At 54.6% G+C, this 27,126-nt stretch overlaps 1 protein-coding gene across 2 annotated transcripts; it reads right to left on the bottom strand.

Moving 5' to 3' along the window:
• Positions 1-930: 930 nt before the first annotated feature.
• On the bottom strand, positions 931-26,025 carry HOXB9 (homeobox B9). 2 transcript variants are annotated; one of them, XR_008425214.2, is made up of 4 exons: positions 25,289-26,025; positions 16,053-16,202; positions 13,136-13,402; positions 2,736-2,855 (listed from the first exon to the last, which is right to left on the bottom strand). XR_008425214.2 is itself a non-coding variant. In XM_024573284.3 (2 exons), the coding sequence occupies exons 1-2, from the start codon at positions 5,971-5,973 to the stop codon at positions 2,620-2,622; spliced, it is 753 nt and encodes a 250-aa protein (XP_024429052.2). In that variant the 5' UTR covers positions 5,974-6,059; the 3' UTR covers positions 931-2,619. The 2 variants fall into 2 exon arrangements, 1 of the variants encoding a protein (XP_024429052.2); XM_024573284.3 differs by lacking the exons at positions 13,136-13,402; positions 16,053-16,202; positions 25,289-26,025 and adding an exon at positions 5,457-6,059 and having other exon boundaries at positions 931-2,855.
• Positions 26,026-27,126: the final 1,101 nt, after the last annotated feature.

Raw genomic sequence — 27,126 nt, 5'->3', positions numbered from 1 at the left:
CTTCCAGGATCCTTTCATTCAGGTTATAGAGTATGCTTTGTCCCTATCTCCACCCGGACCCCAGGATCCTTGCAGGCTGGGAGGCTCCGGGGGGGGGGGGGGAGCAGGTTCCCAAGCACCAGCCCAGCAGAAGCCAAATCCCAAAGCCTGGATGAAAAGGGCAGAGCTGCCTGAGAACAGCGGTCTTCAAAGGAACTCTGGTGGGGACACCACAGTCTGAGAGGGACAGAAAGGTGCCTCTCCCAACAGAGTTTAGCCCTGGGGTCCAGCTGGAAAGGAAATTTTCTCCTGGAACAGTTCTGTTCCACATTCAATCCTCTTCCTGCCTTTGGGAGCGGCCTTCCCAAGCCTCCACCCCTACCAACCTCCACCCGCTTTAAACCAAGGCAGCTTCCTTAGGCTCAAATACTTGGCGCCTCAGATTCCAGGTGGGGCTCCTTTTGAGTGGAAGAAAGGAGGGCGCAGCCTTCTGGAGGCCGCTGCCTACCCAGTTGCCCTGCTGCGGGGAATAGCAGAAAGAAGTTACTGCCTTCGTTACTTGTGTGATATTTTAAAGTGGCCAAACCAAGGTGACATTCTCGGCCTCCCCTCTGTACCCCCCAAGAGAGTAGCTGCTTTCCGGAGCTGCATGGCCAGTCTTGCCTTCCCTCTGCCTCTGGAGTGGTGGGGAGATCCCCAGTGCAACTTTGGAGGAAGCAAAAACAGACTCCTCTCCCTCCAGTCTCCCAGCTCTCCTGCTGGAAAGCTCTTGCTCCGCCAGCTCCACCAGGAAGCCTGCTCTGCAAGGTCTAAGGAGAAACTTCTTGGGCACAGGGGTCTCTTTCTTTCCGCACTACCCTCTTGGAACTAGGATCTCTACCACTGGCTAGGGGAGGAGAGCCAACACGGAATAAGACACAGGAGAGATTTGTTTTCTAGAGTGATATATATTTTTGTTGTTTTTCTTGTTTTTTTTCTTCCAAAAACGATCAGAGCTCTAGGCCCCTTACCCTCCCCACTCCCACCCACCACCCTCCTACATAAGCGACAACTGAAGACAGGCGAGACAATCATCCCCAAAGAAATCACAAAACACAGCACAATTTCACAACAGCCACCGACAAAGCCAAAAAGTTCTACTGGAATGTCCCCTTGCAGGGGCGGGAGACGCAGAAGCAAGAGTCCATGGAATTGAAAGGGACGGGGGATGTGGGGGAGCAGGGGGCGGAAGGGAAGCAGAGGGTGAGCTTCGGCCTGATGATTAGGTGCCATTCCGCCTCTTTCCTTTGCACGCGGGACTGTTCCCCAGAAGCGTGCGCTCAGCAGCCACGCAGATCGCCATCCAGGCCCGTGTCGCCGGAAGCGAAGATGGGCGCTGGGGCCCTTCTCGTTCTGCGCTGGGGCGGGCAGCCGCCAAGCCAGGGGTTCCTCCGGACGTGGGCAGGCTGGGGAGGAACACGCCTAACGCCACTCGCTGGAGGCTTCGCTCTCCCTCTCCCCTACAACTTACCCAGGAAGGGCGCTCGGGAATCGATTCTCAATAAATTCTCCATGGGACTCTGCTGCCCTGGCTTTGTTGCCTATGGCGGGGTTGACCTAGCCGGGGATGGAGGGTGGAGGGGTTTTCTACAAGGGGCGGCTTGACTCGCTGGTGCAAGGTGGATTTGACCAAACAGAGATGATTTCAGAGCTGGGAGGATGCGGAAGAATGCAGGGGCCGGTGGAGAGCGAGAGAAGCTACAGTCTCAGTCAAACGGGGCACAGATGAACAGATGGACAACATTGTCAAGGCTTACGACCCACGATCTGACCTCCTTTTGTTGGGAGGAGAGGAAAACAACATGCAGAACTAGACGTATCCTGCAATGACATGGGTGTGTGGAGTACCGTCATAAAACCCAAGATACCTTCCTAAGCCCGCCGCTGCCTTTCCTTGCCCTTTCTAGCCTACCCGCTTGGGGGCCGCGTTTATCATACCCTTTGCCCTTGGGTAGGGCGGGGTAGAGTTGAGGGTTCTGTGGGGTTGGTGTTGTGACATTCAGCCCTTTGGGCTGCACTGCCTCATTCAGAGGTGTGTCTCTAGACATCTTGCTGTGTATTTGCATCAGGGATAGAATCTCGCCTGATGGTCTGCTGGCTGTTCTAACAGATTGGAGGTGCGCTTGGGAGGTCACCTCATTGGAGTGTTGGCTGTGAGCTTTCCTCTGTGAATGCTGTGGGCTCCAGGCTGTATGCGTGCGGGCATCTGTTGGGCTGTTTGCAGTTGGAGTGTCCCTTGGTGACTTTGAGATAGGTGTAGGGGGAAACAGGCAGGCTGGAAGCCAGGGGCTGGGGCTTCCCAGAAAAATTAGAGGGGATTGCTAGGGGCTGGAGTAGGGCCCTTCTTTCCTTGTGGGCCCATCCCCTTCTCAGCAACCAACTACATCTATCTTCTAAATTAACAAACTTTCTCCTGAGGTCCAGGGAGAAGAGGGCTGGTAAGAGCAAAGGAGAGAGGCTCTAGATTGCAGGAAAGGACTTTGAAGGGAAAGACTCCCTTCCCCACTCACGTGAACATACCCCAGACAGCACTGGCCTTGCAGCCATCACTCATAAATAAGCGTGAGGTGGGAAAGGGGTGGGAAGTGGGGGGGGGAATGTTTACTCTTTGCCCTGTTCCTTATTCATTTTCTTCATTTTCATCCGACGGTTCTGAAACCAGATTTTGACTTGTCTCTCACTCAGATTGAGGAGTCTGGCCACTTCGTGCCTACGGTCCCTGGTGAGGTACATATTGAACAGAAACTCCTTCTCTAGCTCCAGCGTCTGGTATTTGGTGTAGGGACAGCGCTTTTTCCGGGAAGAGCGAGCGTGCAGCCAGTTGGCAGAAGGGTTGGCTGAAAGAGAAGCAGCGATAGAATCAAAGAAAGGAAGGGGGTGGGGGTGAAGGGCCCTCCAGTTCTCCTTCCAAGAGGGCACACCCCTGGTTTCCACTTCCCATCTTATATTGGAGAAAGGGGCACCTGGGTGTCCAAGTTCCCAGGAGGGGTCCCAGGAATGGGCCACGAGTTGCTATGGACAGCTCCAGGTGAGAGGTTAGTTGGACAGGAGGGAGCCAACCATGTGCCAGGCTGCTCAGCACTTCCAAAGCTTTGCCTGCCTCAGGTCCTCTTTCAGTCTCTTCCTACACCCGTGTCCAAAATGGTTAGGACTCAGGTCCGAGCTCAGCGTGGTCAACCCCTTCCAGCATCATGGGTCGGTCTAACTAGGGGTGGCTGACCCAAAGGGTCCTGGCTCTAGGTCTGTGAGGTGAGAGAAGGACTGGGCTGGGGGAGAGCAGCTTCTGTTCAGCCACAGGCACGAGACGGCTCGGCTCTTCAGTTCAGTCCCAGGACACTGTGCCCTGGTCACAAGCTCGAGTCCCTTGGCCACATGGCAGCAGGCATGTGTGTCTGTGTAGACATCTCACCCCCCCCACTACCACCACACACCACAAACATGGGTCTGCACTTAGAGATGCAAACACCCAGCACACTCCAATTCACGAGCAACCCCAATTGCAACCATTCATCAACTCCAGTCTGCGGACAAGGGAGCGCCAGGGACTCACAGATAACTTATGGTTGCAATAGTCTCTCCTTTCTGCTCCTGCTCAGCTCACGTTTTGGTTAAAGCAAGTTCAGGGAAATGGGGAAGCAAGAATGTTCCAGTCCCATTGTGGGGAACCATGGATAATATGGGGGTAACAGAAAGTCGTTCACGGCACACCTAACTCCAACCGGCTCCATGTGGGGAAGGGGAACCGAGAAAAGGGTAATTGAGTGGAAGGTTGGGGGGGGGGAGAGAAAATAAAAATATGTACAGGCTTCTCTTCTCCTCACTGTCTCTCTTCCTACCCTGGAACTCAAGAAAAGTTGCCAAATAAAGCAGAGCTATTAAAAATAATAGCCACCCTCTGCTCTATTCCTTCTCTCCAAATAAAAAAGCACTGAATATATTATTTTTAAAATAGTCTGGTTCATCCTACACTAAGTACCATGTCTTACCAATTTGCAGCGCTATTTCCTTAATGTGATCGCCTGTGATGGGACCCACATTCGCATTAAATATGAAAGAGGAAAAAAACTGTTAATAATTGATTCTAACCAAACTGCTGCCTTGCAATAATGGGTTTTCCAGGCAGTTTGGGGTTTGGGGGGTGGGGTGGGGGTCTGTTTGGCTGTGAGCAGGGAGGGTTTGGGAAGAATCAGTGTTACTCAAATGCCAGCTCTTATTTTTCAACCTGGCTAGTGTGACCCCACAGGGACCTCAGGGGAGTGGGGCAGTAGGGGCGCCCCAAAGGGCCTGTGCACCACTCTGTTGGTGGGGAATCTGGCCAGGCAAGGAGAGAGTAAAAAAATCTGATTCCCACTCTCCGAAAAGAGTAGGAGGGTTATGGTTGCGGTTAAGAGCCCCCAACCAATGCTCTCTTTTCAACCTTGAAAACAAAGTACATGAGACTCACCACCACCACCCTCAGCCAGCAGCACCTCCAGGAAATCATCCAGACCTGGGTTCCTGGCGGAGGTACTTATGGAGGAGTTGGGAGATGATGAGGAACTGCTGTCGGAGGGTACAGTTCTGCACCTCTCCGCAAGCCTCTTTCCCCCATCCTTCCACTGCCCAAGGTCCCTTTGGGATCTCTCCTTCTCCCCTCTGGCTGTCGGCCCCAAAGTTCGGAAGCGATTCCCGACTCCCTGCGAGGCGGGCAGCACCGGCTGGGGCTGGGGAGCCCTGTGGAGAGCAGCGGGGCGCTGCAGAAAAGGAAGCCGCAACCCTGGAGTGGATGCCAAGGAGGGGAGGAGGCGGCCGGGGGAAGGCTCCGGGGAGGGGCCGGCGCATCCGGGGAGGGGGCTCAGTCACCGGTTCCTGGGCTTCCCCGCCCCTCCGGGCGCCGGCTGCCGACCCTCAGCCGCTACTGCGCGAGATCCGCTAGGCTCAATCCTCCGCCAAGCTGTTGCATCGCAAATAAAATCCTAATGAGCCCCCTCCCACTTCCCCTTGGCCGGCTTTTACGGTCTGAGCGTGGCGCGGGGAGCTCTGCCAGCCGCGCGGGTCCGGGCAGCCCCGTGCGCTCCCGCCCTTGCCCGCGCGGGCACTCCGCCTCGCTGGCTGCCTCCCCGGGCCCCGCCAGCTCCTCTCCGCCCAGCCTCTTCCCGAGCTTCCAGCCAGGTCTCCGGGAGTGTGGGGGAAGGGAGGCCGAGAGAGCAGCGAGACGGTCCCAGCGCCCCAGGTCCCTCCCGGGCTTGGCGTAGTGGGGGCGTCGCTCCTCCCGCGGCCTCGGGCTCCCTTCGGGGCACCCAGCTTGCTTCCTTCCTTCCGCCCTCTTCCCTCCTCCCGGCTGGCTCTCCGGCCACCACCGCGGTTTCCCTTCACATTGTCCGCAGTTTATTGCCTCTCCCTTCCCCTCCCCCTCGCCTGGCCTTCGGCCTGGGTATTCCTCACTTTTTATAACTTACTTTGATCCGGCCTCTCTTTGTCCTCGCTTCCTTCGCAAATTTTATTGTCCCCGTAGCTGGGTCTTTGATTAGACAGGACGGCCTCCCTGCCCGCCGAAGTTTCCAAACTGTACTCGGGCGTGCCCTGTTTGAGCAGCTCCCCCGGCGCGCCCAGCAGCGGCTCCGCCTTCACCGCCGCCGGGCCCTGCCCCGGAGCCGCTTCGCCGCGCGGCGCCGGCTCCAGCCAGGTGCGGAGGTACCTGCTCTCAGCCGGCGGGACGCCCTGGGGCTGGATGTAGGGGTGGTAGACGGACGGCAGGCTCCCGGACGCGTGCGGGCTCAGCGGCGCCCAGGACGCGCCGAACACCGGCGCTTTGGGCTGGAAGCTGCACGAGGGGAACTCCAGGTGCTCCGCGTGGCCCGGCTGCCGGGGGCTCGCGTACTGGCCGGAAGGAAACTTGGCTGGAGGCGCGTCCTCACTCTCGTGACTTATGATCGAGTCGACATAATAGCTGCTAAGCGTCCCAGAAATGGACATTCTCAGACATTATCCGGGCGCTCGCAGGGGGAAGGGAAGCGCTCGCGCGGCGGCGCCCAAGCAGGGAGAGGTGGCACCCAGACCGGTGTGAGGGCTTTCGGACGCGACCCCCCCAGCCCCCCACCCTCCCACCCCCACCCCCTGCTCAACTTCTCAGCCAACAAAGTACAGTGGAGCAGCCCGGCTCAGCGCTCCTTGCAAAATGATTGGTCAAAGTTTTTCCGACTGCCTGATAAAGCGTCAGCTCCGACATAAATCAATCCGGCTAGGGGGCTGCGCTCTCTCTGTCATCCGTCCGCACCGCATTCCATATCGAGGATGGATTGTTTTATGCTGATGCAATGTGCTATCACGTCAGGGCTCGGGCGGCCACGTAACCTCAGCCCGAGCAGCCGGCCTCCCGGTCCCCCCGCCTTTTGCAGGAAGGGGGGCTAGTTCTCGACGTGGGGCGGCGGGGGCGGAGGAGAGGCGGAGGGAAAGCAGCGGGCTGCCTCTGGAGGGACGCGGGCTGTGGAGCCCTCTCCCCAGGCGGGCTTGAGAGGGAGAGAGCCCCAGCCTGGGAGCAGCCAGAGAGGCCCACAGCATAATTAAAGAGGAAGTGGTCCTGTCCCCCCACCCCCGCACGCACACCTCCACTCCACCCCGCAGGCCCTCGTTTCCTCTTTTCTGTCCCCTTGACACAAAATGTTTATTAAACAACTGCTCAGCAGCGATCCACTGGAAATGATGGGGGAGAGAAGTTGGGAATTTTTGAGACGTTATCCTCCTTTGGAGGGGGCTCCCTGTGACTGTTTGAGGAGTGTGAAGGGTCTGGGATCTTCTCCTGATCCCTCCGTAGCTGAGAGAGGAGAGGGGGATGTAAGGGGGTGAATGTCCAACAATCCTGTCCTAAAATTAGAACCTGCATGAGTTTAAAGGGATCCATCAGGCCCTGGAAAGTTGAGCCTCTGAGTTTAACACAACTAGCCAAAGCTCCTTTAAATTTCTTGGGCTTCTCTCTGGCCCTGGCCAAAGGGAAGTATGGGGGTGAGGGGGACAGCCGTTTCTCCTTTCCTCCACTGAATAACAGGCCAGGCCCTTAGAATTGCCCAGATGGGGGAGCTGAACTGACAAAGGATTAAGGGAACTTCCCCTAAGGTGTCAGTGGAGCAGAGGTGTCGGAAGGGGTCCAGAGTCATCTCCCCTTCCACCCAGTGAGGATGGAGCGTTTCACCTCTGTTGTCTGGCTCCTTTCACCTGACATTGTCGCTCCGGAAGATTTCCAGGTACCGGTGTTGGGTGCCAGCATAGACAGCGAGCCTATGGGGTTAGTCTCCTGCTCCACCCATGGCCGCCTTCCCTCCTGTGACTCTCCCGGATCTCTCACTGGAGCTTCCAAATCTCCTGTTTTGTTGTTATCAATTCTTCCGGCCCTGAGCTGGGACCCCCACCCCCCACCCCAAACCCCACTGGCTGGCTCCCTGGCTCATCTTTGCTCTTCCAGCTTCTGCCCTGGGTGCAGTCACTTCTTGTGGTGTGGGCGCCCAGGGAGGGTGGCCCTTGGACAGACCTGATTCTCCTCGGGTTGTATTTAGGGGCAGGCAGGGGCAGGTTTTCTCAGCATTCTCCAACCCTGGGGCCTTAAAAAATAGGCTGTCCCCAGCCCCATTATTTTAACAAAAGCAGGGCCATTCTAATTTGATGTTTTATCTTTTTGGCCATTTACCCCTCTGCCCGTGCAGAAGGCTGCGGATCACCTCTGCACACGCGCACCCTCCCACCCGCTTTTCTTTCCAAATGAAGCCATCTCGTGTCATTACGTGTGAAATACGAGGGCGAAGCGCCATATTTCTTCACATTATGGCGATTTCAAAATGATTTTTTAAAGATCAATGCAGGCGCCCAGCGCCCCCCTCCTTTCCCACCCCAGCTCTCCGAGGGCGACAGCCCAGCATATCCAGAACTGAGCAGCTGGAAGATCTGCTTTTTCCATGGGACCCAAGTGTGGAGACAAAAAAAAAAAAACAAAAAAAACCATGCAAATTCTTCTAAGTAGCGGCAGGACGCTTGGGAAAGTGGAGGGAGCTACCGGACTCGCCAGTGAGAAAGCTGGGCACAGTGTGAATGAATCACAGTTTTAAGGCAAAGCACCTGTTCTCAATTTGCCAGCTGTATGGAGTCTGCTGTTGGCTTTACCTGTAATAAATATATTCTTCAAGAAAAAGATCTCTCCTGCCATAAATAATGGTGTTATGAAGCATGGCGGGCTGAGTATATGGCTTTGTGCAATATATAAATTAGGATCCAAGAGGACATGCGGGCTGGGGGCAGGGACTTTTTTTAATTTATGGAAAAGTCACGGCGCTAGGTTGCTCTAAAGACGCAGGCTGCGCAGGCACTGCACTCTGAGGGCAGCCCTCTGGTTGCCACTCCCCACCCTGGATTTGGCACCCAGGAGAGCAGTCAAGAGGGCCATTTAGCTCAGTGAGGAAGTCAGAGCAAGAAGAGCATTTGGGCCATGGCCCCTGCCCTACCAGGGTGGAGTGTCCCAGCAGGCAGGGTGCAGGTTGGGGGTTCCTGTCTGTCTGGAGCGTTGCCCCTAACCCCTGGTGGCTCCTGGATGTTGAATAAGGAGGGGACCCAGACCTCTTTTCTGAGACCAGAGCTTAGCCTTAGCTCACAAAGAAGCTGGAGGATGGGAACAATTTCAAAGTGACAGGCTCCGAGGGCCTCAGTCTCCTCAGGAGAGGTGACTGAAAGGAAAAGCACGAACCAGCCCCAGGCCCTGGCGTCCTGCAGCACAGCTCACCTCCCTCCAGGTGGGGACTCGCACCACGCAATGAGTTCCACGCAGATAGGCTTTTCTAGGAAGCACTGTTGCTCCAAATCGGAGCTCAACTCCAGTTCAGGCAAATGATTAAATGGTCGGCTGAGAAGGAGTCTCTTGTTTGGATGGTGAGGGCCCATGACCAGCCCCCTACCCCAAAAAACCTTGGTTTTTTTCCTCCCAGACAATGGTACCTACCATGCCCGAGAGAGGCAAACAGGATTGCAACCCCTGGAGCCCAGTTTCTACAGATGCTTAATAGGGGTTGCTTGAGTGGGGGTCACTTTGTCCTGAGGGAGCAAACTGCTCCCCACCCCACCCCCAATCCTAAAGAGAAACAAGGAAAAGCCTGCCTTCTCTCCAAGCCTCTTGCCATTCCCCGCACAGAAGCCGTGCCTGAACACAGCTGGGGCCAGTCTCTAGTAGCTCCGGGAAGAGCGGGGAGGGTAGAGCTGCAGCCCCTGGCCACACTGGGGCCCACAGCACTGATGAGTGAGGCCGAGGTGGGGAACACAGAGGCCAACCTTGGCCAGGACCAGCCGGTGAGTGCCTAGATTTAGGGGTGGATTTTAGAAGGGTTCTTGTCAGTAAGAAGAGAGAGAAAATTTAGACAGAGGGAAAAATGGAAAAAAGAAAAAGAAAAAACCAAAAACAATAAATGGGAAAAAGGAGAGTTTGTTTTGCATGGATAAACTAAGCTGAAATTCATGCATGCTGTGTTTGACTAGATGTGTATATCCTGATATCCTGTACATACATTTCAAATCAATACTGAACCCAGTGTGCAAATGTGCTGTGCTCTATGCTATGTATAGAATATGTAGTAAGTAAATCTGCCCAACCATAACACTGGACGTGCTTAAACTTTCACATATAGAATCTAGTGGTTTATAAGTGGATGCGTGAATAACCCCTGTGAGTTATGTAGGTTTACAATTTTACTCACGTAAGATCTATGATCCAAAAGCTTGTGTGTGTATTTTTATAACCATCACACTCCCTGTGAAAAGGGCAACACCTTGAGTGTTTGTGTACTTGAATTGTGGCTATAAAACATTAGCTGATTCGGAAGCGTCACTTGAAAACCCGCCTGTTGACTTAATATTGAAGTAGAATGCATACCGCATTCTCAAACAAATGCATGTGACTTAAATTTGAATTCCTTCACAACTTCCTTCTAAAATATTTACGTGGAAGGTGAAGGAAATACCTCGAGTTGTTTCAAGGGAGGTCTGAAATTTGGTGACATGTTTTGTCCCACCAAAAACCCTTTGCTGCGTATCTTACCTACAGCTGCAGGGGCAGCGTGCGTGGTGTGATCCTCACTTCAGGGTAGTGATGGGCACCAGACGGAGGCGCCGTTACTTGTGCGTGAGTGTGTTCCACATAGTGTGGAACTGACCGGTAAGCAAAGGTGAGTGTGATGTGGAAGCCCTCAGGTAACTGTGGAGGTCACACAAAAGCACTGCTGTGGACAACGAAATTAGAAAAGCCCCCCAGTCTATGTCCCCGAGCACCCCAAGATAGGTCTTCTGACCCAGGATCAGAGCCCAGACCCACTCTGGGAAAGGAGATGGGACAGTTGCTCCATGGGGGAAGAAACTGAGGTCCCCAGAACCTTCACCCCTTATACAAAACCACCTCTAAAACGAATCACATCGAATCTGCACACATGAATTCAAACCTCAGTGTTTCCACACCCTGCACATGGGGATTTTAATTGTAAAGTAACGAAATCTGCTGCTCAACATCCCTTCCAAAATGTCCGAGATGAAAGGAAGGACTGCGAGGTCAGCGGCCCAAGCAGATCTCTGGAATCTCTTCTTACCAACTCTCAGCCATCAGGGATTCGGAAGGTGGTGGGGGTGGCGGACTCCTTGGGAGGGAGCATCCAGGAGGCCAAACGGGGTGGGCGGCAGGCCGGACGGAAAGGAGTTGAGCAGGTAGAAGGTTATTACGGAATTGCTTCCATAAAACCTGTGGCTGTTGTAAAACTCTCTGCTTTCCAAAGACTTTATTTCCTCCTTTCTCTCTAACATCTCCCTTTTTTTCTTTTTACAGCACTGTTCCTGGGAGGGGGTGGCCAAGGCACGCAAGGGATGGAAGACAGTGAGGCTCCGAGCGGCTGGGCAGGTTTGCGAGAGGCCCGGGGAGAAGCAAGGTAAGGCAGTAGGGCACTCCAGACTCTCTTCACCCAGACGGGAGGGCGAGAAAATATCAAGAGACAGTGCTGTGGGCCTTGGCTCACCAGGACAGTGGGTTAAATGTGTTTCCCCTGGGTTGGGAGTGGGTCTCCCAAGGGTCTCCCTCCACCCTAGCAGAGGCCCCTTGTTCAAAGACCCCCTCCTTTACCCTCCAAGTCAGCCTGGCGCCGGAGCCCCATCCGGTTGGGCCCCTTTCCACGTTTCCTCTGCCTCAAGCAGGGGTGGAGGGTTGGGGGGGGAGGTTGGGAACAAAAGTTAGCTTATGCTTTGGACCATCCCACGCCTTCCGCCAGCACTTGTAGTTATTCCTCTCCTGGGCAGAGTGCCAGGAGCCTGGAGAGGGCTGGGGTCAAAGAGGGTATCACAGCTTTGCCCCTACCCCACCCCCTTCTCCATCTCCTGTCACTCTATCAGTCTGAATGAACTGCCCAACAGCCTAGGCTCCCCAGTGGCCTACAAGTCAGGCCTCTCTCCCAGGGGTTGGCTCTCAACACCTACATAAACCTGCAGCCCAGACCTCGGGTCTGTGAGGATGCCTTGGCCTCTAGGTGGGGAAGGAGCCAACTGTGGAATTGGGAAAAGTACTTAAAAAAAACCTTACCTCTGTCCCACTAGGGGGCCCTACGAAGGACCCTGGAGGCCTAGAGGCTGAAACTGCAAGAGATCCTGATGTTTCCCTTTCGGAATGGGCCATACTGAGCCCTCTTCAAGGACCTAAAGCTTCCTGTTAAGGTGGAGCCCTCTGCCCCAAAGGGTTACAAAGACCTCAAGGACTCCCCGTGTCTCTTGAAATCAAGCATTTGCCAAGTTGGGGGGACTCTTTGGAAAGTCTGAATGCAGAAAGGGGCCCCAGACCCCAAGGAAGGGCGCTTGAAGCCCCAACTGTCATCCTTGGGCTCTGCAGAGCAGCCCAGCAAGGCACCTTTCCGTGTGCCCCGCTCCCCCAACGCACGGGGAAAAAAATACACAGGTGGGGAGACACCCTAGAACTTCCCAGGGCTCTTCTCTGGCGAACATACTGGCAGCTCCTGGTCGGGGAGCCTCAGCCCTCCCCACCGCTTTGCACTAGTCCGGACTCTGCTTCGCTCCCCACACCCCACTCCTCCAGCTAAGCGAGGAGCAGTAACTGCCGTGAGTCGGGTGGTTTAATGTCGTTGTGTTCAGAAATCCAGGCCCAACAACATGAAACTACCTAATTCACTCAGCAGTTCCGGTTCATGCTCTGGGTCACAGGCTCACTGGGGGCAGGCCCCTGCAGCCATATTCTGGGCCAAAACGGCTGGATGGCTAACTTTGTTCATTTCCCTCTACCTCTTCCCTAACAGAACCCAGTTGTCAGTAAACACATCCAAAGAACTGGACGCAGGACTTTAGGCAAAACTGTTTTGGAGCTGATCCTGGCAGCTCAGATTCCAGGAACTTCAGCTCCCTTTCAGGAGGCCTGGCCAGAGGGGCCGTAGGCCCAGCCCCAGAGCTGGACAGGGCCTCATGGGTGGACACACCTGCTTGGTCATTATTGCCTCTCAGCCTCTGTTTATGCAGCTGGAGGTCTTCTCAGCTAAAAAGATTTCTCAACTTCAAATTTATCAAGGTAGGACTGTGTCCACCATCTGGCTAGTGCTTATGTTCCAGGGTCCCCCAGGGTAGCTCCGAGAGGCCACATCTTCAAGCCCTACCTCAAACCCCAGCTTTAAGGGGGGATGTAGACAGGAGAGTGAAGAGGAGTCCTGAAAAAATGACGGTGGGAGAGGCAGAGGGAAGAACAGAGTGTGAGAAAGTACCAGGAAGACTAGGGAGCAAACAGAAGGCCATGCCTAGAAGAGAAAGCGGGATGCAATGAGCAGCCGCTGGGAAGTCACCCAGCCGGCAATGTCGGAGGGACCTGGCTCCACACAGGCAGAGCTGTCCCAGGTAAGACAATCTATTCCGAATTCACAAAAGAAACCGGGAGTCTGAGGACTCCCATGAAAACGCAGAGAACAAATTTGCTTCCGTCTTGCTGACCTTCCGCCTGGGCCCTTCTCTTCCAGGCCGCACCGAAGCCCTCTGCTGCCACCTTTACGCCCCCAGGCGCCCGCAGCCACACAGGTGCGCACGCACAGACACCCCCGCACGCGGTCAGCGGCCGCGCGGGCCGGGGCGGCGCACTTACCTGGAGGCCGCCGTGGCGTTGGCTGCAGGCGGCCGTCGGAAGGCGCAGACGGCGCTAGCTTTCGCGTCCTGTCGGGCCCAGCTCCCTCCCGCCCTCGCCCCGGAGGCGAGTGTCCGAGCGGCCACGTGTCCAGCGGGGAAGTCCTAGGGAGCGAAGAAGTCTGCCTGGCCGCCTGCTCCCCCTCCCGGGTATAAATCTTGGGGACCGGAAATACAATAAAACTTCACCGTGTTGATGAACTTCAAACGGTTTACATCCCCTCAAGTCCTGAAAAGAAAGACGGCCGGGGGGCGGGTTAAAAGGCAGGGGAAACAAATTTACGAGCCGCAAAAGCCCCCGCCTCGGCCCCCCCCTTTTTTTCCTTTTTCCTTTTTTTTTTTTTTTTTTTTTGCCGAAGCACACTTCGTCTGCGTGGAGAGCAGCAGCCCTGGCCCCGGGCCCCCGGGCTTTGCTCCGGGCATCCTGGCTGCCAGGCGGGCCCTGCTCTCCGAGGAGCCGCCGCGCAGCCCCGGCCGGCACGGTGACCCGGGCGGCCATGCGGCCCGGACTGGACGCCACCGCCTGAACAACAGTCCCCGAGCCCCGCGCGCACCGCTGGCTCGGCTCACCAGCGCAGACGAGACTCCCCATCTTCGCCAAAGCAGTTAGGCCCCCCGGCCTTGCTAGGCTACAACCCTGGCTCTGCCAGCCACGCCCTGGACCTCCATTCTTTGCATCTATCCGCAGAAAGCGGGTTTTGTTTTTTCTGCTTTTTCTCTATTCATCTTCGGCAACCAGACCTTTGCCCGGCCCCGCCCGTTTACTGCCAGGTACTCGAGAGAAGGGGAGAGGGGTCAGAAGGCCTGGGCGGGCTGGGGCTTCCAGAGGAGACACCGAGGGACTGACTTCGGGAAGTGGAAGTGACGGCTGGCTCTGAGTAGTATCCAAATTAGCCTCTGCCGAGCTCCGAGCTCCGAGCTCCGCCGCCGGCTCCCCTCTGGCTCCTAAAAAGCCTCAAGATCAAACAAAAACAACCACTACCTGGACCTTCATGACCCTCTCCGTACGTACTTCCTTCCCGCTCTGGACCGTTGAGTTTTTATAAAACTTGGTGGACTCTGCATTTGGAATCGCTATTAGGCCATCGTGAACCAAAACTAGGAAAAACCCCTTTGCGCCTTGCGTTCCAGCTAACTGGGAGCGAAGCTACTGATTTTCTGCTCACTTTGTCTGCTGGAGGGGCCTGGTTAGGTGCGCTTCTGGGTGGGAGAGCAGAGGAATTGGATCACACTTCACAGTTACTCACCAACAAAATACCACAGGGTCAGGTCTTACAGGCACTGGAGGCCAAGATGAACTCAGGCTTAGGCCGGGCTTGGGTATAACACTGGGGCCCAGCTGCAGACTGGGGTGGGGGAAGTTTGGTGCCCAGAGGGCACCTTCCTTCCACAGACACACAGGTGCAGCCCTCCACGCCCCCTCCTTCCAAGAAATGGTGCCAAAGCACGGCTGGGGATTTCTTTTTAAATGGGTAAAAAGTGGAATAGGCAGGGAAAACACTAGGCTGTGGTCTACAGTTCCTGAATTTTCTGAAAGGCTGACTCTGATGCAGGCAGTCTCACTCTGCTGCAGGTGGTGGGGGTGCCCCCTGGCCCCCTTCCTTCCACGAAGGAGGAGGAAGAGGGGGGACTCTTTAACAGCTGGAGAACAAGAAGCAGCTTGTTTCCATCCTGACATTCATATGCCAGGATATGCATGGTGAGGCCCCTCCAGCTCCCCTCCTCATTACTTGCCCCAACGCCCTCATTTCGCACTGTATCGTGCTATATTTTTACTAAAGATACTGTGATGGCAGCCACTGGCAGTCACCCTCCGATCATGATTTGCCTCTGTGAGCTGTGAGTGATGTGTGGGGGACAGAACTGAGGGGCCAGCAGTCTCCACACCATTCAAGACTGTTATTACCCAGCCCCTGCCCCACCCCCAGGGCTGCAGTGGGGGCAGGTCAGCAACGGGCTCCTTGAACTAGGATTCTGGCTCCCTGCGCCCGGGAAAGGGGATTGAACTATTTTAGTCTTAGACTCTAGAAAATCTGAATAGGCCACAGCCTTAGAATAACGTACCTGTGCACACACAAGTTTTGCATACACCTTTCAGGCACTTTGCTGCTTTCTCCTAGCCCCTATTCCCAGAACCCAGGCCATGGATCCCAGTTTTAAAAAGAAAACTTTCTGCACTGGACCGAACAACACCTCTAACCCATCCCCACAGACCTCGGTCAGCTTCCTCACTCCCAGGTCGCGCGGCCCCAAAGGAGTCAACTTTCAAATGGTCAGCACAGACACCCACCAACAGGGGCGCTAGTGCCAACCAGCACCGTCCCGCATGTCACTCACACACCGGGGCAGCTGATGGCCACTCGGTGAGAAAAGACCACTTAGGCAATGTTTCTTTTCACCCTCGAAGGTTTTCTGAATACTTTTCCAAAAGCATATCGATCTCCACATTATTCAGAGAATTGAAAATGTGGATAACTATGATGTCAGATTCAGGGGCAACTTTTCCCTACTCCCTTTCCTCGGTGGAGATAAAGCAGAGTTTTAGCATAATTGGAGGGGGCTGGACAATTTGGATAGCGAGAGAAGGCAGTATAGACATAGGCTGCAGAACACGGGATCCTCAGAGAAACGGAAATTATCACTCCTCTCCATTTAGGAAGAGTCACAAGAATAAATATTTCTAGGCCTTCCTGGTCCCCTCTTAGGGTTCGTTGGCGGGAGCGGTGGCGGGTGGAGGGGGGTGGTCTCAGAGAAGTCAGGGGTGACGGCAGCCACGTCACTGAGACCCGGGCTGGATTCCCCGCCCCCCCAATTTCTGGCCACAGCTTGGGGCTCCAGCTCTGTGGTCGCTGGCGAGTGAGGCTGTGGCCGCGGCTGACCTCTAGGCGGCGCCCTGGCGTTGAGTCTGCGCTGAACAAGAAAGATCTTCGCGCAGCTCCGTGTCCCACGCAGGGGTGAAGGGGCCAGTTCCAGCAGACGCATTGGGCTTGGCCTGGGTCTGGGCGCCGGCGCGTCGCCTTTGGCTCCCTCTGCCAAGCGAAAGAAACACGATTAAATGAGTGAGGGCAGGGAAAGGAATCGACAGCTACTCATGCTCCATCCGCTCCGCATCCCCTGCCCCCCATTCCGACTCCAGGGAGCCTTCCACAGCCCAAATCTCCTTTGATCTCCACGGTAGCCAGCTCAAGGGCAGCGCCAGAATGCTCAACCCCCACTCCTCAAATGCAAAAGAAGACACTGAGGCCCGAAGAAGTGAAGTGATTAGCCAGAATTAGAGCAGCTATTAAAAAACGGTGAAGCGGGACTGGAGGGTGTATCCTCTCTACTGGAACGGAACGTTCTTACCCCCAAATTATGACGATCTTAGCAACAATGTCTTTCTTGTCATTAAAATTCACTTCCAGAAAGGCAACCTTTGTGGATTGTCTATGTTGGAAGTTTAGGGGTCTCTGGGCCTAAAATTTGGAGAGCACATAAGGGAATTGAAGGCCCATATAGGAGCAGCTCAGCTAGGATTGGGAGCCAAGACAAGTCTGGCCCACTCCCTTCCAGGACAAGGCCGGCTCAACGTTGATAAACTTCCTAGCTGTGTGCGACTGTGGGCAAGTGCCTTAGGCCCTCAAAGGCCCAATGAGAAAAGACCTGTAAGATTGGATGTTGTGAGGTTTGAGTACTTTATAAAAGAGGCTCTGATGACTAAGAGAAGGAGTTGACTATGTGCCTGTCCCGTAAACCAGAAAGGGAAGGTCACAAAGAACAGGCAGAGAAGGTAATTTAGTGCAGGCAACTCCCTTGGCTCCAATGGAGCCTATGAGTTACAGAGTAGGGTAAGGAGAAAGAAACCTTATTCTGTACCAAGGCCTCCCTGAGTGAGCTCAGAGACATCCAGGATCTGAGAAGCATGGTGTAGGAGAAACTGGGTTCCCTCTTTCCCTTCCCCTGTGGCAGAGAGTCCTTCTATACTTCACAGCCCTCTTCAAGAAGTTTCTCCAAAGTTATTCTCAGGACAGTGGTCCCCGACAACACCCCACAGGGAAGCAAGGGAAGAAAAGGACTAGAAGACCACTGGGGCCTGGGGCAACAAAGGCACTTGCCCACCATGGTAGACTAGGATGCAGGGCCTGCCCAGGCCTGGGGCTCAGGAGGCATGCCTTTCCTAGCCAGGCAGGGGCTCTGCCAGGTGCCTAGTTACGGAGAGTGCACATCCGAAGCACCTGCACCCTACACAGCCTCGGGCACGTTACTCCCGGGCCGAGTCATAAAAGACTCTGGAGGCAGGAAGAAATCAGGTCTGTGAGTGTCAGCATTCCTGTGTATGAGAATGTGTGCCTGAGTATGTGTGATTACCCAATAGATTCACAAAAGTTGCAGGGGGGGGGGCTGGAACGGAGCAACATCAGGCGAATTCAACTGCAAACATACTGTCAGCCTCATTATCTGCCCATTTCAAGGGAAAGCATTTGGGGCTTGGAATTAGCCAGTTAATTGCATCACTTCTTTTTTTACTTTAGGGCAGGAGAAATGATCTGTGTTCTATTAAAACATTCCATATTTCAAAAACTTTGAGCTTTTCATTGTCAATTTTGTTTCCATCCCTGTTTTACCTCTCGAGCATTCAGATCTGCCAGTATCATATCAACATTCTTACACACACACACACACACACACACACAGGCTTCTGCATCTGCAAAATCTGGATATCGCAACTCTTAGGATCCTTGTAAAGATTAATTAATGTACAATGTGTCTAGGGTTTAACACAATGCCAGGTGAACTGGGAGCATTTAGTAAATAGTAACTATTAATAACAAGGAAAAGGAGGGGGAAAGAGGTGGAGGAGGAGGCAGAGGAGGAGGAGGAAGAAGCTTGCTTTGTTCTCAGAGACTCAGACTATGTTGGAGGGTGTGCCTCTGAGCCTGTATATATATAATGAATTCTTTTGACTTACAGAGCAGTGTCCATAAAAGTAAGGCCACTTGAACCCCTTGGCCTGTAACTCCCTCTTCCATGAGGAACACAGAATTGGAGCAATTATCTGGCTCATTTCTCAAACTCCCTTTAGCCTGAAATATGTGGATCTTGTAGGGAAAAGGTCTGGGGAGTAGTGACATATTCTCTTCACAATTCTCAATGAGCCTTTCCCTTTGCCAGAGTAGCAAGATTCTGCCTTAGAGAATGAATAGGAAAGAAACAGGGGGCCCAGGAAGCTGGAATTAAAACAACATCTGAGGTCTCGCTCATTTCCTGGGTAGCCAGGAGGCCTTGGAGCTCTCTGTGCATCAGTCTCAGAGACTCCACAAACAAGTTTCCGACCTTTGCCTAGGGGAAACTTTCATTCCACAGTCAACACACTTTTCCTGAGTGCCTACTGTGTGCCCAGCACTGGGCTAAGCCCCAGGGCTCCAGGGGGAGCTGTACCCCACCAGTTAGAGTACTGACTTGCAGCCAGTTAGAGGTCCCTGCTCCCAGAAAGGAGTCCAGGGACCCTGGGAGGGGGAGGACCCTGCTGGGCAAGAACTTCTAGCCAATGGCAGCATGGCCTTTTCAGGGCCAAAGTCCTGGTGCAGAGGGTCTGAGAGCACCCCTCCCTTCCATTGCCTGTCAGAAAGAGGCCAACTCCACGGTGGGGATGGCCTCGTGGGGGGAGGGGCAAGCAACTGACTAGAGGCTTCTGACCCTCAGTAGGAAGTTCCTGAGAATACCAATTAGCTTTCTTTAATTAGTAAAGTAAGGAACAAATGGGCATATATTTCTTCTGCTCTGATTAAAAGCATTTAGGTCAGGTGTTCACAGCCAGAATTATTCAGTTTAAGTTGTCCCAAGCAGAAAATTGTTTATTTTTTTCTTTTTATTTTTCAGTCAGGGTTCTGAATACTATTAGCCAACTGCTGGCTTCTTGTTACAACCTAGAACTGCCGGGCTGGTAGGTGGTGGTCCTGCCAGCTCAGAGAGGGCAGCTAGAATTGGGTTGGGGTCTTTCCTACCCCAAGCCACATTTGCTTGAAATGTGCAGGCAGTCGAGGACCAGCCGAGAGGGGTTCGGTTTGGAGTGTGTGTGGTGTCTATGTGTAGGGGGAGGGTACAATAAGCCAGATAATTTCCAGTTCCCTTAATTTGTCTGAATATAGTTCTAAAAGGAGGAAGTCTGCTCATGTCACAGACCCCAAAGAAACCCCAATTTTCTTCTGGAAGATCTAGCTTGGTCAGTTCACAGGGCCGTGGGGAGAAGGCCAGGAAGCTTTTACTGGCTGGGAAGGAAGAGCTACATCTAAACAAGCTGCAAGACAGGAGGCTGGGTGAAAGTAGGAGCTAACCCCCCCCCACCCTCACTCCACCCCTTCACCCTAGCTTGTTAGGGGCTACCTGTCATTTGGCTCCTAGGAACAAGTTACCAAAATGTTTAGGAACAAATCCTTCCCTTTTCAGCCCAGAGTTTGATAGCTCCCCAGCCTCTAACCTTGGCTAAGCCGTTAGTGCACGAAGATTTGAAGTCTCTGAGGAAGTTGAATAGGTAGATTAGCAAGGAACACACACAAAAAAACCATTCTGCTGCCTGATCTCCACTTGTCTGGCTCACAGACAGAATTAACTACGGGGATGTCGCTGGAGAGCCTTTCCTTCCCAGGCATTCCAGGCGGTTTTTACTCCCTGGGAGGCTGCCCAAGCCCAGCTTCCCTCCAGCAGCTGGCCCCGTCCCTGGCCAGTCCAAAATCAGCTTTCCCCAACAGAGTTCTTCCCACTTGCTTGAGCCCCCTGGTCCTGGGGAGGGAGGAAAGACTGACCCTCACTGGGAAGTCAGATCTCACTAGTAGTGGTGTGGGGAGGAGTACTGCAGCATAGCTGTTTTTAAAGGTCAAGGTTGACCTGGCGAACACTGAGATATCAGCCACGGGACAGGGGAGGAGTGAAGACCCATGTTCACGGACCATATCTGGTCTCTGCATTTTCCAGATGTGAGCTTTTTTGATCAAACAGGAATCCTTAACCTGGGGTTCAGGGGGTTGGAAACCCTCCGAAATTGTGGGATTTGGTGAGTGCTACATAAGTGCATTTTTCCCTTGGGGAGGCAGAAATCAATATCTTTCTTCAGATTTAAAGTATCTATGAGTGACCCAAAAAATGTTGAGAAGCTTTCACCCACCTTTCACACACAGATACCACAAATGTGACGCAGAGGGAGGCAATGAAATAGACTCGGGTATCCCGCGAGAGAAATTCAAAGAGAACCAACAATTGTGTATGTCACATAGTCGCATGGAAACTGTCACCCAGCCTTCCCAGAACAACGGCCACCTGCTCACCGGCGCTGAGGACTCCAGGACTGAGACATGCGGCCCAAAACGCCCTACCTTGTGCGCCCTGGTCCACACAGAGAAGGAGAGAGAACAGGGTCTCTGGGTCTCTAATCAACATGATGGGGAGTCTTCTCCACGGGGGACCTGGCTCACCCCTGCCGCTGGCCAGTTTGTACTGAGCAGGTCCACACCGAAAGTTTAGAACCCCAAGTTTTAGGGTCCATTCTTCCCTGCTCTTGGGGTTTGGAGCAGGGGTGCATTTCCCCGGGTCTCTAGCTCCCTCAGCTTCAGCCAACCCTGTAGCGCCGCTTCTGAGACCCGGAGCCGGACGGCCAACCGAGACTTCTCGCCGTGACCTTAGTTAAAGTTCTCTTGGTCTGGGTTGGGCACGGAAAAGGGCGCAAGAGACAGAGAGCAGGTAGACAGAAGCAGACACAAAGAAAGAGCTCCGTGAATGCGGCCAGAGAGGAGAAGGAGAATGACAAAGAGCGAAGTAAAACAGCCCGACGGGAGGCGGGAGTTGGAGCGGCCAAAACCCGCGTGCTGAGAAGGAAGGGCCCACCGGGGCCGCCGACGCGGCCAGGCGCGTCTCCGCTTCTCATCTTTACGGGGAGGTTAATGGCCTCGTCAGCGCCCCCCTCGTCCTACTAAACCTCCCATTTACAGCTCCTCGGTCTCCTTGAGGCTCTCTGATTAATTAGCCGGGATGAGCGGATAGATGTGCCCTTCCTCCGGGGCCTGTCTGGATTTCGCGAGGTCGTTAATTGTGGTAAGGAAGGGCGCTTCGGGAGGAGAATCCAGAGCCGGGAAATGGGAGCAGTAGCTGCTGGCGCCGGCGGCGGCTGAGGCCGGGAGACTAGGACCCACTCCCCCTCCGAGCCAGACGTCGGGAAGAGGCTGCGTCCTCGGCAAGGGCGCCCCGCCCAGCCTGTTCGGTCCCTGCGCGCCGCGGAGGGCGCGCTCGGGGCCAGGCGCTGGGTCAGCGGCTCCCTCCGCTGGAGGCTGGACAGAGCCCCCCATCCCATCCCATCTCCTTCATTACACAACAGAGCTTTCGGGTGCAGGCCCTTGGCATTGTGGGGTGGGAGGGAACACCCGTATTAACTGCGATCTCCCTTCGCCTCTTAATTGCCGCTTCCCGACGCTCCCGCAGAATTTGGAAACCTCCTTTCTAATCCCTCTGCCAGGCTCCTGCGCCCGAAGGGCGCGGGCTTGCAGCTAGGCACTCCCAGGCTTCCAGGGTCCAGCCTGCGGCTGGGCTGGGGGCGGATGGGACTGGAGGCATGCAGAGTCCCGAGTTGCCCAGACCCTCCTGGGGAAGCCAACTCTGAGGCTCCCGCGGCTCAACCGCCTCCCTGCTAAGCGACCTTCTTGCCCTCCTGGCGCAGGGAGGAGGCAGTTTCGGGGCAGGCCGGCGGCAACCACAAAGATCTCCACTCTGCAAACAGCCGGGAGGCAGAGGTGCTGATCTCCAGCGGAGCATTTCGAGGTGCGTGCCGTCGGGGACTGCCGCTCTGGCCCAGCGCAAGGGAACCCTTAGACGGGACTCGGGGATGGTCTGCACTCTGTAAAGCACGGCCAGAGTTGGGGACCTGACCGAAGGACGCAGAGGTCTCAAATCCCTCGCCACCCCAACCCCCACGCGACCTGGACCCACGGCAGTGACGCGGTCTTTCCCTGGAGCCGTGATGGGAGCCGCAAAGCAGAGACATCTCAGTCCCCAGAAGTAGCCTCATTCCCTGTGGCCCACCCAGTTCGGGAGACGGGTCCCCGGGGCCAAGGAGGAACGGACTGAGGAAGAGGTAAGAAGCCTACGAAAATTTGGATCCTCTCTCTTTTATTGTGTTAAAGGATGCGGTCTACAGAGACTGACTTCTCTCTCTATGAAAGAGTTGGGGCATTCCGATCGGTACGCGTAGTCTGGGCCATGGCACTGGCCTCTACCGTGGTTTAAGGAGGAACTTCTCTGGATGGTGGAGGCTCAGGAGTTCATGGTTATTTTTCTCATTGTTATTAATTAGTATGCAGTTTATTCCGGACCAAGCTCTCACCTCCACACCAGCCGAGATTCAGCCTTGAAAACTAGCCCTGGAGTACTTCAAAAGGGAGGGTTCAGACAGAAGCGACACAGCCACCCCATGATGGGGGATGGGATGGGATGGGGGTGTGCTTTGGTCTTAATGATCCCTGCGAGGCAAAGGCTGTTTGTTATTCCTGTAACTGGAGCTGAGGAGAGAGAGGAAGGGGAGAGGGTGCGGGTGGAAAGTGGGTGAGAGAGGTGCACACTCGGGAATCTTCCTGAGGAAAAGGCTTGAGAGTTGTGACCAACTTTCAGGCCCCAGTGGCTTTGCCCTTTGCTTTCCAGACAGTTGGAGGGTGGGTAGGAACATTTCCACTGGGGGTTTTCGCAGACGGAGCTGGACCTGGTAAGCACCTCGGCATCAGCTACAGGGCAAAAAGGGGAGATCTACATGAACACTCCTACTTGGTCTCAGCCTTTTCCAGACACAAACTCCTCCGACCAATCCAAAGAGAAGGTCTTAATGATGTTCAAGGGGCCTGGGATCCTCTGAACGTGTGGGATTTCATGGTTCTATAAAAAGCCCTGGTCACCTTTCTGAGAAGCTCTGGAAGGGGAAGGAAGCAAGGGGAGCCATGGGGAAAGGAGGAGAGAGACCCCCAAACCCTACAGTCTAGCTCCCCAGACTCTGAGCTCTGGACGCCAGATCTGAACCTCAAACCGACCCCGTCCACAGATGGCCAAATAGGAGAGTGGAAAGTCGCAGTCAAGGAGACTGCTTTCTGCGTGGTTTTGGTGTCTAAGCACATTGCAAATCTGGATGTTTTCAGGATTGACTTTTCTTCCAGCTCTTCCTGCTTTTTGGCCCAGAACAGATAGTCTCTGGGGCCCATAGGGCATCCAGACAGCAGAGGGACCTAGACCTCCAGTTGCCTGATCCCCTGTGGAGCTGGGGTCAGGGCCAAGCTTGCCCTCACCCAAGGCTCAGTAGGCAGGACTTGCCCCAAAGCCTTCAGCGTGGGGATTTATTTGTTTATGAGTCCAGGCCTGCTGGCCAGACCACACACTCCCTTCACATCTGGCTGCCTGAGTAAGCACAGGAATTTTTTCTTCCTCCTATTTTGAAAAGTGCCAAGGCCCCCCATTCTTAGTTCCTTTTGGAGAAGATGATACCACTGGATCTTGGGGTGAGGGAGGATTGTGGAATCTAATGACCTCTCAGCTTTGCCCTGCCCTCCAAGCCTGTATGTTTCCATATTTAACGTGTGTGGAATACGGGAAATACATTGTGCACTGTTCTACTTTGGAAGGAGGGGTGTAGAGGTGAAAACACGCGATTCCCACCTGAGCACAATTGGGAGCACACAATTTCATGAATCCTTTCCATGTTTGTGCAAACCCTCAATATTTACACAGTGCTTAATATTCTGAGAGGTGCAGCTGCCCTGGTACAGGATTCCTCACTGACTCTTGGGGGGTTACTAGTTTCTAAGAGACCCCACAATACCCACCACGCAGTCCCATTATGCCTGTTTCTCTACATAGGCCTTTTCAGAGGTGATTCATTTTTATATTGACCCAGCCCACACAGATTGAGATCCTTTCCCTACTTTTGCCCCTCCCAGGAACAACAGGACCCCCTACCAAAAAAAAGCACACCCACAATTTTTGTGAGTGGAAGTTTCAAGCAAGATGGCGGTGCCGGCATCCTTCAGATTCAGATGCGGCTTTCCCAGGCACAAGGCTGCCGGAACCCCAGCACAGCCCAGAAGGCAAGGAAACGAGCTTTTCACCTCGCCTCGGTGAAAGGTGGTTGAAAGCAAGAGACTCCCCCAAGCATTCTCCCCCATCCCTTCCAGGGGCGTTGCTAGAGAGAGGGCTGATTCTGCAATTTGGGGGTCTGGGGGCTCCCCATCTGGATCCAGAGTTCCAGACCAATTTCTAATTTCCATGGAGAAAGAGTAACTGTTTACCCTTTCTAAGCGACCCCCCCACCCACGAGGCTGCTCGGGGGCAGCCGACCTCTGTCTCTCCGGCTACATTTGCTTGGAATTCGGGGTAGTGAGCGGAGACTGGGCCGAGCGGGCCTGAGGCTGCACCAGCATTCAGCACCCGGCTCTGGGGAGCCCTAGGTGTGGGGGAGAAATGGGAGGCGACCCTCTGCCCCCTCACATACCCTTTCTTGGGGAGAAAGAGTCCGGTAGGAGCGAGCGGAGAAGAGAGGCGGTGGCGTTGTGGGGGCGCCGCAGGCCGCACCGCGGAGGCTGGATGGGCCTGTCTGGAGCTCAAGGTTAACTGGTGGCCCCGGATATCTCACGCCCGCCGCCGCCGTAAGTCCTCGATGGGCGGCCAGGGGTTGCCCAGTCCCAGAGGGGTCTTTCACGCGGCGTTCTGATCTACGAGATCGCGGTCCCCAGCGGCGAGAGAAAGGGAGGGGAGTGTCTCACCTACCTCTCCAAACCGCGCGGTCCTCTGCGTCTTCAAAGGCTGCGGGAACTCGGGGCTTTAGGGGCGACAGGGCCTAGGGACCGAGGAGATGGCGCTGGGGTCTAGGGGCTAGGTGGCTCCAGGACGCCGCTCCCAGCCCCAAGCCCTGTGAGGCCTCTGGGCGCCGTATGTGAGTCTGGGGCCGCAGCGCAGACGGCACTGGGGGCGCGAAAGGGCGCCTGTGTCCTCGGTCCCCCTGGCGCCAGTGAAGGGGAGGTGTGGGGGGGCGGGGGTCGAGGGCAGGGCCCCAGCGGCGGATTGGCGCCAGCGCCACCTTCCTCCACGTCTCGGGCGGGGCTTCCGCGAATCTCACCTGCCCCTCCTCAGGGTGTCGTCGGATCACGGTGCAAGCCTTCGGCGCTTCTGAAAGGCCATGGAGGAAAGGCGCCGAGATGGCCGGCAGAGTGTGTGTGCGCGCGCGCGTGTGTGTTAGAGAGAGAGAGAGAGAGAGAGGGAGAGAGAGAGAGAACAAGACAGAAGCTGATCTCAGAAAAGCTTCCCAGACAACCGTCTAATGCATAAACAGACAAAAGTAGGAGAGAACGCGGCGTCTGGGAGACAGAAAGAAGCCCTAGCTTCTGAAGCCAGCGACAAGTTGTCCTTGGGAGTTGGAAATGTGAGAGGGAGGGGCGAGGCCAGAGCATCTGAGAAGGGAGGGGGCGCACAGACCCTCCGCTGGAGGCGACCGATCCCTCAGCACCGGGACGAGGAGAGCACGGGACCCTCAGCCGTCTTCGTGCCCACCCTCCCCGCCAAGTTCCTCGCCCTGTTGCAGCCCACCTCCTGTTTGATGCGGCAGCCGGGAGGCTTCCCCCCTTCCTGCTGCTGCTCGCTGCGCCTCCTGTCTGGGGCTCAGTCTTGCCTGGGGGACAGCACGAGGCTGAGGACTGCCCTTCAGCCAGTTCCTTTCTTCTGGGCCGTAAGTGGGACTACCCCCCACTGAATAAACAGAGGAGTCAGTCCGGAGGGAACGACCTTGGCCAAGGTCAAAGAAGAGCTCAGAAGTTTCACTTTCCATCCCAGCCCTGAGGTCCCCTTTGTGTTTTTTGGCCCTTGGGGTTCCTTGAGGGTCACCTTGAAACCTCGGGCTCTTCTCTTTATTTCTGAGACCCAAAGAGAGGTTCCAACTTACTTAAAAGCAATGAAACTGCCGCAGACAGTTGGCGTCGCAGCCTTCCTGACTCCAAGCTGGTCTCCTGGAGTGACCCTGCCTTCCTGGGGCCGGGGATGGCGGGGTTGTAGGGGGGGGAGGCAGAGACCTGACACCTTCTTCCTCCAGTATGGGACAGGCGGCCCACTCACTGTCCAGCCGTTTCCTGCAAATAGTTGTCCAGGAGTGCGATGGGGTGTGTCTGAGATCTGAGCTCTAGGCCAGTCTCCGCCACTAACTCACTGTGGAACTTCAGCCTGCACCGCTTCCACCTCTTTGGGTCTCAATTTATTTCCTCTGTACAATGGAGCAGCAGGCTAGGTTATCTATGTTTGTCTTTGCATCCTGCTCTGGTTCTCGGGTTCTGATGAGCTTTTCCTGACAGGGGGAAAAAAAAAGACTTCCAAATGATGATTCTATTTTATAGCCACTGAATATAGAAATAGGGTAAAATTAAACTTTGCTTCCATTAATAAGTCTATTTCTCTATTTTCCTTTTCTGTACATTTTATTGATGTATGATATAAACACGGCAAAGGGCACTGATATTAATTGTATGTCTCAATGTATTTTTGCATAGGTACACATGTATGTAATCACTGCCTAGAACAGGATCTTTCCAGCCTACCAGAAGACTCCCTTATAACCCCTTCTAATCAATAACCCCAACTAGTCAATACACCCCCAAAAGTAACCCTATGACCATAGACTAGTTTTGTCTGTCCTTCAACTTCATATAAATGAAGTCCCGGTCTGTATGCTTTTGTGTTTGGCTTCGTCTGCTCAGTATTATGTGTGTGGGACTCATCCATGTTGCTGTCGATAACAGTAAGTAGTTCAGTTTTATAGCCATTTCCATTGAGTGTCATATTCCGCTGGGGGAGTCTCCCCCAATATTTTTATCCTTTCTGCTGTGGGTGGAGAGTTGGGTGGTTTCCAGTTTGTGGCTACTATGAAAAAGCTCCGATGAGCATTTCTGTTCATGCCTTTTGATGGACACC

Source organism: Desmodus rotundus, chromosome 9, assembly GCF_022682495.2.
Source record: "Desmodus rotundus isolate HL8 chromosome 9, HLdesRot8A.1, whole genome shotgun sequence".
Taxonomy (NCBI): domain Eukaryota; kingdom Metazoa; phylum Chordata; class Mammalia; order Chiroptera; family Phyllostomidae; genus Desmodus; species Desmodus rotundus.
The sequence above is the reverse complement of the archived record's forward strand: the minus strand, read 5'-3'. Positions and strand labels throughout refer to the sequence as shown.

Bases quoted from the DNA above. Each gene is read 5' to 3' on its own strand.
- HOXB9 (XM_024573284.3), bottom strand. From the start codon at position 5,973: ATGTCCATTTCTGGGACGCTTAGCAGCTATTATGTCGACTCGATCATA. The intron at 2,856-5,456 runs GTAAGTTATAAA...CTTCTCTTTCAG, and splicing joins CAAAGAGAGGCCGGATCAAA to CCAACCCTTCTGCCAACTGG.